This window comes from Rhineura floridana, chromosome 1 (assembly GCF_030035675.1).
Source record: "Rhineura floridana isolate rRhiFlo1 chromosome 1, rRhiFlo1.hap2, whole genome shotgun sequence".
Lineage (NCBI taxonomy): Eukaryota > Metazoa > Chordata > Lepidosauria > Squamata > Rhineuridae > Rhineura > Rhineura floridana.
Genome location: NC_084480.1, coordinates 164926940 through 164940563, shown reverse-complemented (window position 1 = coordinate 164940563; position 13624 = coordinate 164926940). Strand labels below are relative to the sequence as shown.

The window sequence follows — 13624 nt, the reverse complement described above, 5'->3', positions numbered from 1 at the left end:
TGTAGCTCCAGGGGCCGTCGGGCCAGTGCCCCACCTGGCCGCCCTTTAGAACTGGCCCTGCTGGCCTGTGTGGGAGATTGGCAAGAAAGAAGCTGTTACTCAAAAATTACCATCTGAAAGCACATCTGGAGTTTGCAAGAAAGCATGAGTGCCCCAGCTGCGATGTGGGAAAAGATTTTGTGGTCAGATGAGACCAAGATAGAGCTTTTTGGCCAAAACTCAAAGCGCTATGCATGGTACAAAGCTAACACTGCCCATGCCTCAAGACACACTATTCCTACAGTGAAGTATGGTGGTGGCAGCATCATTGTGGGGATGCTTCTCATCAGGAGGGACTGGGCATCTTGTTAAAATTGAAGGAAGAATGGATGGAGCAAAATACACTGAAATGCTGCAAGATAAGCTGCTTCAGTCCACTAAAAAACAAGCTTGGGAGGTAATTCACTTTTCAGCAGGACAATGATCCCAGCACAAGGCCAAAGCAACATTGGAGTGGCTCAAGAACAAAAAGTTGAATGTCCTACAGTGGCCCAGTCAAAGTCCTAATCTCAATCCCATTGAGAATCTGTGGCTCTCTTTGAAAATTGTGATCCACAGGCAACCTCCAACCAACCTGAATGACCTGGAGCAAATCTGCCAAAAAGAATGGGCCAAAATCCCTCCAACACTGTGTGCAAAACTGGTACATACCTATTCCAACAGACTTAAAGCTGTTATTGCAGCGAATGGTGGCTCTACCAAATATTAATGTGTGGGGGTTGAATACTTACTGCATGCAAGCAACATGCTTTTTTTTTATGTTTCTTACGAACATTTCCCTACATAAAACCAATGTCATCTTACAATAATTGATTTTGAATGTCAGTTGTTCAAACTAAAATATCATACAGAACGAAATTACAATGTACCATTTGTAATTCAGTAGTATGAGAGCATTGGTCAGGGGTCTGATTACTATATACCAAACATGTAGAAGAAGATGCTTATTAGGCAGAGCTACATGTTTTCTGTAAGGATAAGTCCTGCCTCATTAACCTTTTAACATTTAGAGAGTGGCAACAAGTATATAGATAGAGGTGATGCACTTGATTTTAGGTTCTTAGACTTTCAACAAAGATTTCACAAAGTACCTTACAAGTACCTGCATCTGTGTTAGAATTGCTTGATATGTTTTTAATAATGTTTTTAACCCTTTAAAAAGTTTTTAAAAAAATGTTTTTAACACTGTTTTAATGTATTTTAAGATCTATTTTTATGATGTTTTAAAGTGTTTTTAGTGCTTTGTTTGCTGCCCTGGGCAGGAAGGGCGGGATACAAATAAAATAATAAATAAATAAATAAAAGACTTCTGAGTAAGCTTAGTAATCATGGAATAAGAGGAGAGGTCCTCTTACGGGTCAGCAACTGGTTGAGAAACAGGAAGCAGAGATTAGGAACAAATGGACAATTCTCCCAGTGGAGGGATGTGGAAAGTGGAGCCAACCAAAGACTGGTATTGGAACCCATGCTTTTAAACATGTTCATAAATGATCTAGAGTTGATCTAGAGTTAGGGGTGAGGTGAGGTAGCTATGTTTGCTGCTGATACCAAATTCTTCAAGGTGTTTAAAACAAAAAGGGGTTGCAAGGAACTCCAAAAAAACTCTCCACAGTGGATGAATGCAGTAAAATGGAGAATGCAAATTCAGTGTAAGCAAGTGTAAAGTGATGCAGATTGGAGCAAAACAACTTAATTTCACACTAATGGGGTCTGAACAGGAACAAGACTTTGACCATAATTGGGAGCTCAACTATGTTGACCCAGTGTGCAACAGCTGTGAAAAAGACAAATTCCATGTTAGGGATCATAAGGAGAGGAGCTGAAAATAAAACTGCCAATATAATAACTGTGTTATATAAATCTATGGTGCAATTGCACTTGGACTACTGTGTACAGTTCTGGTCGCCTCACCTCAAAAAGGATATTGTAGAGCTGGAAAAGGTTCAGAAAAGGGCAACCAAAATGATCAAGGGGATGGAGGAAAGGTTACAACATTTGGGCCTTTTTAGTTTAGAAAAAAGGTGACATGGTGTGGTGAACAGAGAGTTTTTCTCTGTTTCCCCTAATACTAGAACTCAGGGCCATTCAGTGAAGCTGAATATTCTAAGACAGATAAAACAAGAAAGCGCTTGTTCACACAGAACATTGTTATACTCTGGAATTTGTTCCCACAAAAGGCAGTTATGGCCATCAACATGGATGGCTTTAAACAGGGGTGTTGTCATCCAGGGTCTGGAGTGTATATGTCATGTTTTTGGCAGCAGGGTCCCCATATCTCTAGTGTCCTTTCCTGCTGATTGGAGCCATGCAGTGTGAAAGGAGGCAAGTCAGTTACTGAGAAGACTCTTCTCAGTAGCTAACACACACTCCTTTCATGCTGATTGGCTCCTAGGAATGACTGTTTTGTAGGAGAAGGCATTTGTGGGAAGCACTGAGAAGCATGCAGATGACGGAAGACAGCAAACAAGGGAAAGTGGAAAAGGGTGGGGAGAACTTGGGCTGAATGGGGGGGTTCTCTGCTGCATGGCTTCCAGTTGTTTGTTAATAGGGATCTTATTTTTAACCCAGCAGCAAAAAGGGGGGAGGGGAAATATGTGTGGTTCTGTTTCAGCCCAAAGCTGGGAGGAAGAGGAGAGGAGGAGGGAAAGAGAAAAAAATGTTCCAGTGGGGGAGAAATTGTGTGTGATGGTGTTTCAGCTTTTAATGGTGTTCTGTATGTGTGTGTCATGCATGGCAAGGTGAAATGCAAATGAATATGCCAGAAAGAGAGTGGTGCTGCCAACACCAGAGATTAGGATTGGGAATAATAATAATAATAATAATAATTTAATTTCTGTGTCGCCTATCTGGCCGATGGCCACTCTAGGCGACATACATGTAACAGTTAAAACACAATGTGATAAAATACATTAATACAATATATAAACAATACAGCAGCAACAACAATATTAGTGCAGGGTAAGAGGCATTTCAGTCATAACAATTAACCCTCCCCGGAAATCCCAAAGGCCTGTTGAAAGAGCCAGGTCTTTAAGGCTTTACGAAATACATTTAGGGAAGAGGCGTGCCGTAGATCTTGTGGGAGGGAGTTCCAGAGCGTGGGGGCCGCCACTGAGAATGCCCTCTCTCTAGTTCCCGCCAACCTGGCTGTTTTTGTCGGCGGGATTGAGAGAAGGCCCTGTGTGGCTGATCTTGTCGGGCAGCATAATTGGTGGCGTTGAAGGCGCTCCGTAAGATAAACTGGGCCGAGACCGTATAGGGATTTAAAGGTTAATACCAACACCATGAATTGGGCCCGGAAGACAACTGGAAGCCAGTGTAGATCGAACAACACTGGTGTGATGTGATCCCGGCGGCGACTATTCGTGAGTAGTCGAGCCGCCGCATTTTGTATAAGTTGTAGTTTCCGGACCGTTTTCAAGGGTAACCCCACGTAGAGTGCATTACAGTAATCCAAACGAGAGGTGACCAGGGCGTGTACTACCAGTGGGAGCTGATGAACAGGAAGGTAGGGTTGCAGCCTTCGTATGAGGTGTAGTTGATACCAGGCTGCCCGGCTCACTGCCGAAATCTGAGCCTCCATGGACAGCCTGGAATCAAGTACAACCCCAAGGCTGCGGACCTGGTCTTTCAGGGGTAAACTCACTCCATTGAACTTCAGGTCAACATCTCCCAACCTTCTCTTGTCCCCCACAAGCAGCACCTCGGTCTTATCAGGGTTCAACTTCAGCTTGTTCCTTCCCATCCATCCACTCACGGATTCCAGGCACTTGGACAAGGTCTCCACAGCCAACTCTGGTGAAGATTTCCATGCTTAAGTTTCCCCAAAAAACTCTGCCCAAATGCAGTTACTCTGAATCTCAGTGTGACAACCAAGAAGGGAAACTCAGCAAGGGCCATTCCTTATCTTACAGATTCTTACTACATTTGCCCATGTATGTGCACAGAAAATAGTAGATGTAGCTGAAAGGCAACAGATGGAGATCTGCATTGATCATTGCAATGCATCGCTAAGGGAAAGTACTGCAAATAAATTAGATTTTTATTTTATTGTATAATCTTAGAAGGTCATATTATCTTAGAAGGGAGCATGGCTGTGAGGGGACATGGTGTGATTATCATGAAAGGATACTACACTTGTGAATTTGCCACTACACTACTGGCTTTAAAAGAGCATTAGACACATTCATGGAGGATATCAATGGCCACTAGCCACAATAGCTATGTTCTCCCTCCACTGTTAGAGGCAGTATGCTTCTGAATACCAGTTGCTGGGAATCACAAGTGGGGAGAGTGTAGTGAAGCTCAGATTACTGGGTCCCAGACCCCTGGAAACCACAGCCCTCGTTGCCAATCATACCAGGGCTGGAAAACAATCAAAATCAGCCCTGTAAGGTAGATCACACTGCCACCACCCATCTGCCCACCAGTTTGGGCCAGGGGAAACTAAAGCCTTAAACATGTTTCTGGGATTTCAAAGAGGCAAGAGCTAAAAGCTGCTCTCTGCTTCCTGGTTCAAGGGAAACAAACTATTCAGTAGCACTACAGGGCCAATGGCCAAGGTGCTGGTTTCATACCCAAGGCTCACCTGGAAGAATACACACCAGAATAAATACAAGGTAGTGGCGCAGAGTGGTAAGCGGCGGTAACGCAGGCAAAACTCTGCTCACGGCCGGAGTTTGATTCCAACGGAAGGAGGAAGTCGAATCTCCAGTAAAAGGGGTCGAGGTCCACTCAGCCTTCCATCCATCCGTGGTCGGTAAAATGAGTACCCGGCATATGCTGGGGGGTAAAGAAAGGCCGGGGAAGGAACTGGCAATCCCACCCCATATATACGGTCTGCCTAGTAAACGTCGCAAGACGTCACCCTAAGAGTCGGAAACGACTCACACTATAAGTGCGGGGACACCTTTACCTTTATTAAAAAATATAAGTACATACAAATAGCAGCAAAAAACCCCTTAAACCCAGAATACCCATAAGGCATAGGCATAAATTGTCGATACACATACAACAGTTGAGAATTGAACTACAGGATAAAATAACAGAACTAACTATTCCTAACTCTAAACAGATCATCAGAGCTTATAATAGCAAAGATACCAGACCCCACCAGTAACAGCAGAACACGTCACCCAAGATGTCATGTCAGGGTAAGATGTGAGGCAACTAGATAAAGGCTGTTTTCACACTGCACTTTATTCTGTTATTCTGACGATTTCTTACCTAGTAATTTGCACATTGTATTTGACCTTTCACACAACGTACAAGCTAGTTCTGGAATTCTAGTGGAATATAGTGCAAGTTTAGCTCTAATTTCTGTGATAAATAATAGAAATAATCCGTTTGCAAGGCTGGGAACCTGGAAGATTGCAGGAGGTTTGTGCTAGCTGCAGCCGCTCACTTGACAGTCATCCCAGCATGCAATGTGTTCCCACCATTTAGGCATGCACTTTTTTTTGCCTGGTGATAACTGTACAAGTATTCTGGCACGGACGTGGGTAGCAGCATTCCCTTCCTTCTTTTCCCATACACACCCCTGTGTCCAGACACTAACTCAAGCAGTGAATTGTGAGGGAACTACAGTACGCATGTGTATAATGGGTGAGGGACGAAAACAAGATGCTGTTCATTGCAGCCTTGTGAAAGACAGGTGCATGAAGTTCCAGTATATTGGCTGACAAAGCTACTGTTCCTTAACAGGTACTGCAGTGTGAAAGGAATTTTAGAAATTGGGGCAGAAGCACTACCTTTTAAATCTGTTAAACTAACACAATCAGCCCCATGTATGAAAACAGCCAAAGAAAGTTCTACCTCTTATAAAGCACAGCAACAGCTAAGGGGATCTAAGGGGATCAGTCAGGAGCCTCCTAGAAGATGGAATATCCCAGGTGTGTTTGCACCTTCTCAGACAGGCACTCCCACAGCTAACTTGCCTGGCGACCTTGAGTACCAGTCTACACCAGATAACACAGGTGTCTTCAGTTATGAGCTTATGTCCTAGCTAGCAGGAATAGTCTGCTACTCCGCAGAAGATTTTACCCAAAAGCATGCACTTCAGCAGCAAGAAGTTACCTACAATCCCTCATGGCAGAGCCATGTTTTCAGGCCAAATAAATAGGTTTTCTTGTCAGTATTGATCTGCATGCCTGTGTGCCACAGGGGAAGGGAGGCAGGTTCCAGTTTTCTCCAAGTGGAAAGGAACTCTGGCTTTAAGCCTATGCTTTAAAAATAAAGTACACAAATGAATTCACATTTGCCTATAAACTGCTTGCTGCCAAAGCTTTAAGAAATAATTTGTAGGCCTACTCAGGGACCCACAATTTGGAGCCAGCTTGTTCTTCCTTGAATTGGTTACTCTTACCCTAATGGCTAGTTCCAAATTTCAGAGGACTGTGCCTGTTTTGTTGGTTTATTTCATTTATATCTCACCTTTCTTTCATCACAGAACCAAGGCGGCATACATGTGGTTCCTGGGCAGTCTCCCATCCAGGTACTGACCAGACCCAGGTCTGCTTAGCTTCAGCAAGGTGGTGGCTTCACGTGCCTTGAGACCACAGCCTGGGACAGCAAATAAGGATTATTCTTATTTTTTTATGCCAGATATATTTATGCTCTTCACTCTTGCAATTCTAGACATGCTACTTTTACTAATTTTACCTATGTAATTGATTGTATGCCATCAGTAGAGAGATGCTTTCAGCTATCATCAGTCTGTTGTCAACTGAAATATGTGATGCCTCCTGCCATCTAACGGACAGTTACACTTTAGCAGCTGATGCAGTTAATAGAAGCAACATGAAGTATCTCTAACATCTCTGTTGTATTGCATTTGTAGCAGTGAAGCCTTACCTGGATCAGTACACGCACCAGCCTGGAGAGGAACCAAAAATAAGCAGAGAGCTGGGAAGGAGAAGGGGCAGCAGATGAACAAGTGATTGTTGTTGCTAATCCAATCATTTAATAAATCCTATACCACGGTGTTTCCCAAACCTTCAACATGCGCGTACCCCTTTGAGACACTGATTTTACCGGCATACCCAACTTTCACAAAAATAATTGGGAGAGGGGTAAGGTATTATAGCACATTCGTAATTCCTATAATTTTATATGAAATGTTTTAAAAAAAAAATACAAAGTAATAAACATTTTAATAATAGAAATAATATTTATATAACAAATATATATATTCAAAAATATAGAAATAATTCATATACTAATAATTAAAATAACTATTATTCAAACATACAAAACCATTCTGGAAATAAAGACCCGGAGGGGACCCCCCAAAACCGGAAACTCCAGCCGAAAATCATGCAGCCGGTTTACAGAGGCAGCGCTTGCCTGGGCTGGAGGTTTGAATCTCCCGCTCTTTGGCTGCAGAGCGGTTTTCCCCCCATCCTGCCTGGGAAGCCACTCAGGCACGCAGCCCAAGAGCAGGCAGGGGATTCAAACCTCCCGCCTAAAATTCACAGCTGATGAGCGGGCAGGCCAGGCAGGATGGGGGAAAAAACCGCTCTGCAGTCGAAGAGCAGGAGATTCCCCAAGAGGGAAGTGGCTGGCGAGATGGCCGCTGCAGGGCTGAAGATAGAGAAAAAACCCCACTTCCCCGCTTCCCGGTGTGAACATTTTTGTAGTCGAGCATACGCATAAATATCTTTGTGGCGCCATCTGTCTGTTTGTAGAAGCGTTTTTTGGTGGCCAAAGTCATTGCGAGGGAGTCCGAGTCTTATGAGAAACTGGAGGGGTGCACGAAAAGACAAGGGATGCGTTGAGAGCGAAAGAGACTACGCGTTGAATAACATCGGGATAAACCACTGTTATTATATTGATCTTCCCTCACATGATTGTGTGAGAAACTGGAGAAATCACAAGAACTGTATTTTCTCTTAAAAGAACACACACACACACGGATTATCTGGATCCATTTCAGTCGGGCTTCAGGCCTGGATATGGGACTGAAACAGCCTTGGTCGCCTTGGTGGATGATATGAGGAGAGCGTTGGATGGGGTGAGTGCACCTTCCTCGTCCTCCTGGACCTCTCAGCAGCTTTTGATACCGTTGACCACGGTATCCTTCTGGATCGCCTGGAGGGGTTAGGCATAGGGGGCACTGTATTGCAGTGGTTCCATTCCTTCCTCTCTGATAGGCACCAAAGAGTAGCATTGGGGGATGAGGTTTCGGATCCTTGGCCCCTCACTTGTTGGGTGCCACAGGGCTCCATCCTCTCCCCAATGCTATTTAACATCTATATAAAGCCACTGGGGACTATCACCAGGAGATTTGGGCTGCAGTGTCACCAATATGTGGATGACACGCAGATCTCTCATTTAAATCTTCACCGAGGTTGGCTGCAGAAACCCTATCCAAGTGCCTGGAATCGGTGAGTGGCTGGATGGGAAGGAATAAGCTGAAGCTGAACCCTGACAAAACCGAGGTACTGTTTGTGGGAGACAAGGGAAGGTTAGGGGATTTGAACCTGGTGCTCAATGGGGTACAATTGCCCCTAAAAGACCAGGTCTGTAGCCTCGGGGTCATTCTTGACTCCCAACTGTCCATGGAAGCTCAAGTTTCAGCTGTGAGCCAGGCAGCGCTGTATCAACTCCATCTGATACGGAGGCTACGCCCCTACCTTCCCAATCATCTGCTCCCATCGGTGGTACATGCCCTGGTCTCCTCTCGCCTAGACTACTGTAATGCGCTCTACGTGGGGCTACCCTTGAAAGCGGTCCGGAAGCTGCAACTGGTACAGAACGTGGCAGCGCGCCTGATTAAAGGCAGCTGCCGGCGAGATCATATCACTCCAGTGCTAAAAGAGCTGCACTGGTTACCAGTTGCTTACCAGGCCCAATTCAAGGTGTTGGTTTTGACCTTTAAAACCCTATACGGTTTCGGTCCAGTCTATCTAAAGGAGCACCTCCAGCATCATCAGCTATGGGGCCCAACAAGATCAGCCTCAAAAGACCTTCTCTCCATCCCATCAGTCAAAACAGCCAAACTGGTGAGGACTAGAGAGATGGCTTTTTCAATTGTGGCCCCCACCCTGTGGAACTCCCTCCCAAATGATCTCCGCCATGCCCCTTCCATGATGAGTTTGCGCCAGGCCTTGAAGACCTGGCTCTTCAGGCAGGCTTTTGGGGTGGGCTAGATTTTATCTTCATTGCTTTTAGATTTTCAATGTCTAGGTATTATATGCCTATGTTGTAAGTCGCCCAGAGTGGCTGGACAGCCAGCCAGATGGGCGACTAATAAATTCTATAAATAAATAAATAAATAATTTTTTTGCCGCTAAAACCCAATGCTAAAGTACAAAAAAAAAAATTTGGCCGCATACCCCTTGAAACCTTTTCACGTACCACAAGGGGTATGCGTACCACACTTTGGGAAACACTGCTATACCACACAGCAACCTCTCTTCCGTATGCAAGGAGGCACTATTTCTAAGACCCCAGGCCTGTCTTCCCACATGGTGGATGACAGAAAGGGATGGTAGATGTTGATTTGGATAAGGAACCTGACAAGTCATGCAGCTGGTTTCATATAAAGACATGAGAAGTACCTGTTTTATTTAACATTTATATACCGCTCAACAACTTAACATTCTCTGTCCTTCCTAGCTTGAAATCACTCTTCGTCATGCTTTCTTCATAGGGAGAACACTGTAGGCTTTCTGTTTCCGCCAGAGTGCTTTCCAGAGCCCAGTAAACAGCCTGAAGGAAGACAGAATCTAACCAGGTATAGTTGTATATTGATGAGAGACCATTTGAGATCCTCAGGTAAAAATTGTATAAACTCAGCTCTAGAACCTCTTCGTATTGCCCAAGTTGTCCCAGAACACAACATAATAATGAAGAACAAAAGTATCCACCAAAAATGTGTTGTGTGCACTTTCTGCTCTCTCAATATTATTAAGAAGACCATAAGCAGTGCAATCCTACATATGTCTACTCAGAAATAGGCTCCACGGAACTTACTCCCAGGTCATTGTGACTGCAGCCTAAATCAATTTAGGAAAGGAAAGAAACAGGAACGTTATGAAAAATGTTATAAAGTGGATAGAACAAATTCTATCTAAACAGTAGATTTAGTGTCACCTAAGAAATTGACAAGTTCAGGACAGACAAAAGAAAGTACTTCACATTAACCGATAAGGTAGATTTCACTGCCACAAAATGTCATTATAGCCACTAGCTTAGATACTTTATAAAAGGGGATTAAACAAATTCATGGAAAATATGAATACCAGCTGCTAGGGGCAGAATAGGGTTATTACATGTTTGCCATGCTTAGGATCTTTCCATGGGCATCTAGATGACACCAAGTTGGGCCTTTAGTTCAATCCTAACATGACTTCTTACATTTTGGAGAACAGGGCAGCAGTATCAGAAATGGCTGGTCAGAGCAAAAAACACCAAGTGGTCAAAGAGGAAACTAGGTAACAGCAGCATGCAGGAATGATGGAGGAAGAGGTAAAGCGAAGTGGTTCTCTCAGCGTTCATTGGCTTGGTTCCCAGGAAGGGAGGGTTGTGGAAATTTATCAACCACAAGTTTGGCTACAGGCCTCCAGTATCTTGTGTCTGGCAAAAATATTTTTAAAGGGGTGTTGATTCAGAGCAGCCCTGCTGGATCAGAACAAAAGTCTATCCCTTTTTCTCCAGTGGCCAACCAAATGACCTTGGAAGACAATAATCTGTAGCAATTTTTAGTTTACTTATTCTGCTTAAAGAATGTCCATAACAAGGGTTTTTGAGAATTGTGGTCTGAGTGGAATAGTAAATCTCACCCCCACAGTGAGATTTGCAGGAGATTGACATTGTCTGCAAATCCGCTGTAGCAAAACTGTGTTGCATCCTGTGGCTCACTACAAGAACAACAAACTTGTCCTGGTTGCTGTGATATATTGGTTGGCACTGAGAGTAAACAGGGACCCAGAGAAATGTCAGAAGGGATGGGATTTGGTTGTAAGGGCTTCTGATGAGACTCTGGAACAGTGGTAATACCTAACAACACGAGCGATGGGACATAAAGCTTAGAATGTCAGCAAATGTAGTAGAGGCCTAGAATGGCCAAAGACTTAACACAAGTTAGCCTGTTGAGCAGAACATAAGGTCTCACGGTGAGATTTCCAAAAGCTACTGAGGACAAGTACAAAAAAGGGGGTACGGGGAAATGTGTTTGGAGGGTTGGTGGAAGTTTTTGGCAGTCTGAAAAGATTGCTTGGAAGTCATCAATCTAGGGTTATGCTTGGGAATAGATGAAATGCTTTTGGCTAGATTTAGGAGAAAAGGCTTCACAGAATACAAACATATAAAGTTTAACTAAATACAAGCAAAGTGTAAGTTAGGTGGATTTTAGAAGTATTTAGACCCAAGAACATTGACAGGCAGTTGTTGGCAGTTGGTTAAGAGATGGCTATTTCTTGTTATTGAGAACAAGTTAGCCCTCTGGGGATCCTGAGGACCACCAAGGATTCAGTGTAAACATTTGCACCAAACCCTCTCCCACTGCTGTCACCCAGCAACTGGTATTCAGAAGCATGCCGCCTCTCTGATCCTACAGGAAGCATATATGCCATCATGACTATCAGCTATTGACTGATAGCCTTATCCTTCATGCATTTATCTAACCCCCACTTTTCAAATAATTTAATTTGGTGGCTGTCACTGCATTTGGGCCGTTTATTACTATGTCCTATGTAGAGAAATACTTCCTCTTGTCTGTCTTGAATCTCTCCCAACTTCAACTTTATCTGATGACCCCAGGTTCTTATGAGGAAAAAAGCCCTTTCCTATATCTCTTTTCCACAACACGCATAATTCTATAAACCAGTCATACCCCTCCTGACTTGCCTTTTTCCTAAACTAAACATCCCCTGAACATTGTTCTTTTCTGCACCTTTTCCAACTCTGTTTTTTTGAGATGTATTAACCAGTACTGTACACAGTATTCCAAGTATGGTTCCATACATTATACATATAATACATAACATACATTATGTACACAAACATACACACATTCCATACATACATAAAGACATTAAGATACTGGCAATATTATCTTCAATCTTCTTAACATTTGAAAGCATGGAATTTGCTGTTGTCACAACTGCTGCATTAGATGACAGAATTTTGATATCTGGAACTGCAGGCGAAATGGATACCTAAAGAACTAATATGCTGCAGTTCTGCAGGTGTCAGGTCTTTGTGGAAAGAAAGCTTTGCTCAGAATAGTCTCTAAAGGAGAGCACCAAAGAGTGAGCTATACAAACAGTAAGCGCAGAGACCAAACAAATTTACTTTTATTTTCACTTTGGCAAAGAATATCACATGGGATTCTTCTAACAAAGGCTACTGCTGCTTATTTTTAAGTCGCTGTTCACTTTGCCATTTTCTCCAACTCTTTTCTTCAACTTTCATTGAAGCAACATAGCACTCCATTTAATACCAATATAGTTCTCCAGTGCCACATAGTAGGAAGTGCAAGATCTATCCCCAAGATGTGTTTCAGTGCTGATCTCTTTAAAAAATACAGATGTCACAGCTACATAGTTATTATGTTTAGGAAGCTTTCTGTGCAATCAGAGTTTCTTGCAAAGTCAGGACATGTTTCCATTGATGAGATGCAACAAATCACTTCTTTTATTTCAGGCGAACTTCCCAGCTTGAGGTGGTGGGCCAAGGAATCCTCCAGCTTGCTTCGTGGCAGCTCGAGAAGGAGCCAGACCCAACAGCTTCTGAATATTCTGACAAGCAGGGGACACACAATAACTCAGAGTGCATTTGAAGTCATTTATTTAGGGTAAATAGTCAAGAACATACATAAAGCAGATTAGTCAGTCACCTACTCTTTGGTTTATACTTGCTGTGTTAAGAAATGCTATTCAACATTAACCTAAACTGAAATAGTAGGGACAATCTATCCCTACCATAACTACTTACCTACCCTGTTTGTGAGGAAATAAAAATCTTTAATGGGCATCCTTGAATCTCCATTGCATCGATTTTCACGCGGGAAGGGAAATGGAAGTGAAATGAAGGAGGTTCAGACCCCAGCATACAAATCTGGGCTGGTTTTCAAAACAAATATGCCTAAATTTGGAGATTTTGCAATCAGTCACTAGAGTCAACCCAAACTAAATTACCGTAACAGTATGAAGCTTTTGTTTCTTTAGAAGTGGGATATTAAGGAATCATGAAAAGGACTCTAGCATGACTCCTGCCTCCAAGGGCCAGGGATGGACCAAAAAGATGCCTTGAACCAGCCGCAATGAGAATGTTTCTCCATACAATCTGAGCGATACCCTTAATAAAACTCTGTGGTTACCATAAGACATCTTATCTGTTGCTTCAGAAGTAAAAACAAAGCACAATTTAAGAGAAAAAAGTATTTTATGGTCTTTGCTGGCAGCAGTCAAAGCAGTAGACGTGTATTGCAACCTTATACACATTAACTAAGAAGCTCCATGAAGATTAATGGGAGTTGCTCTTAAGTGGGTTTAAGCCACTTGCATTCCACACATTACACACAAGTTCCTGGGAATAAGACCCACTGAACCCAAGGGATCTTATTTCAGAGCAGACATGC

General features: G+C 43.2%; 1 protein-coding gene across 2 annotated transcripts in view; it reads right to left on the bottom strand.

Annotated features, from left to right (window-relative positions):
• Positions 1–2956: 2956 nt before the first annotated feature.
• TMCO1 (transmembrane and coiled-coil domains 1) overlaps positions 2957–13624 on the bottom strand; it is a 40509-nt gene continuing 29841 nt past the window's right edge. Inside the window, exon 7 of one of the 2 annotated variants that reach the window (XM_061584309.1) lies at positions 2957–6600. In XM_061584309.1, coding sequence (XP_061440293.1) covers positions 6562–6600 — 39 coding nt within the window. In that variant the 3' untranslated portion in view covers positions 2957–6561. Of the gene's footprint in view, positions 6601–12316; positions 12783–13624 lie in introns of those variants that run through there. The other variant, XM_061584302.1, reaches the window with a different exon arrangement.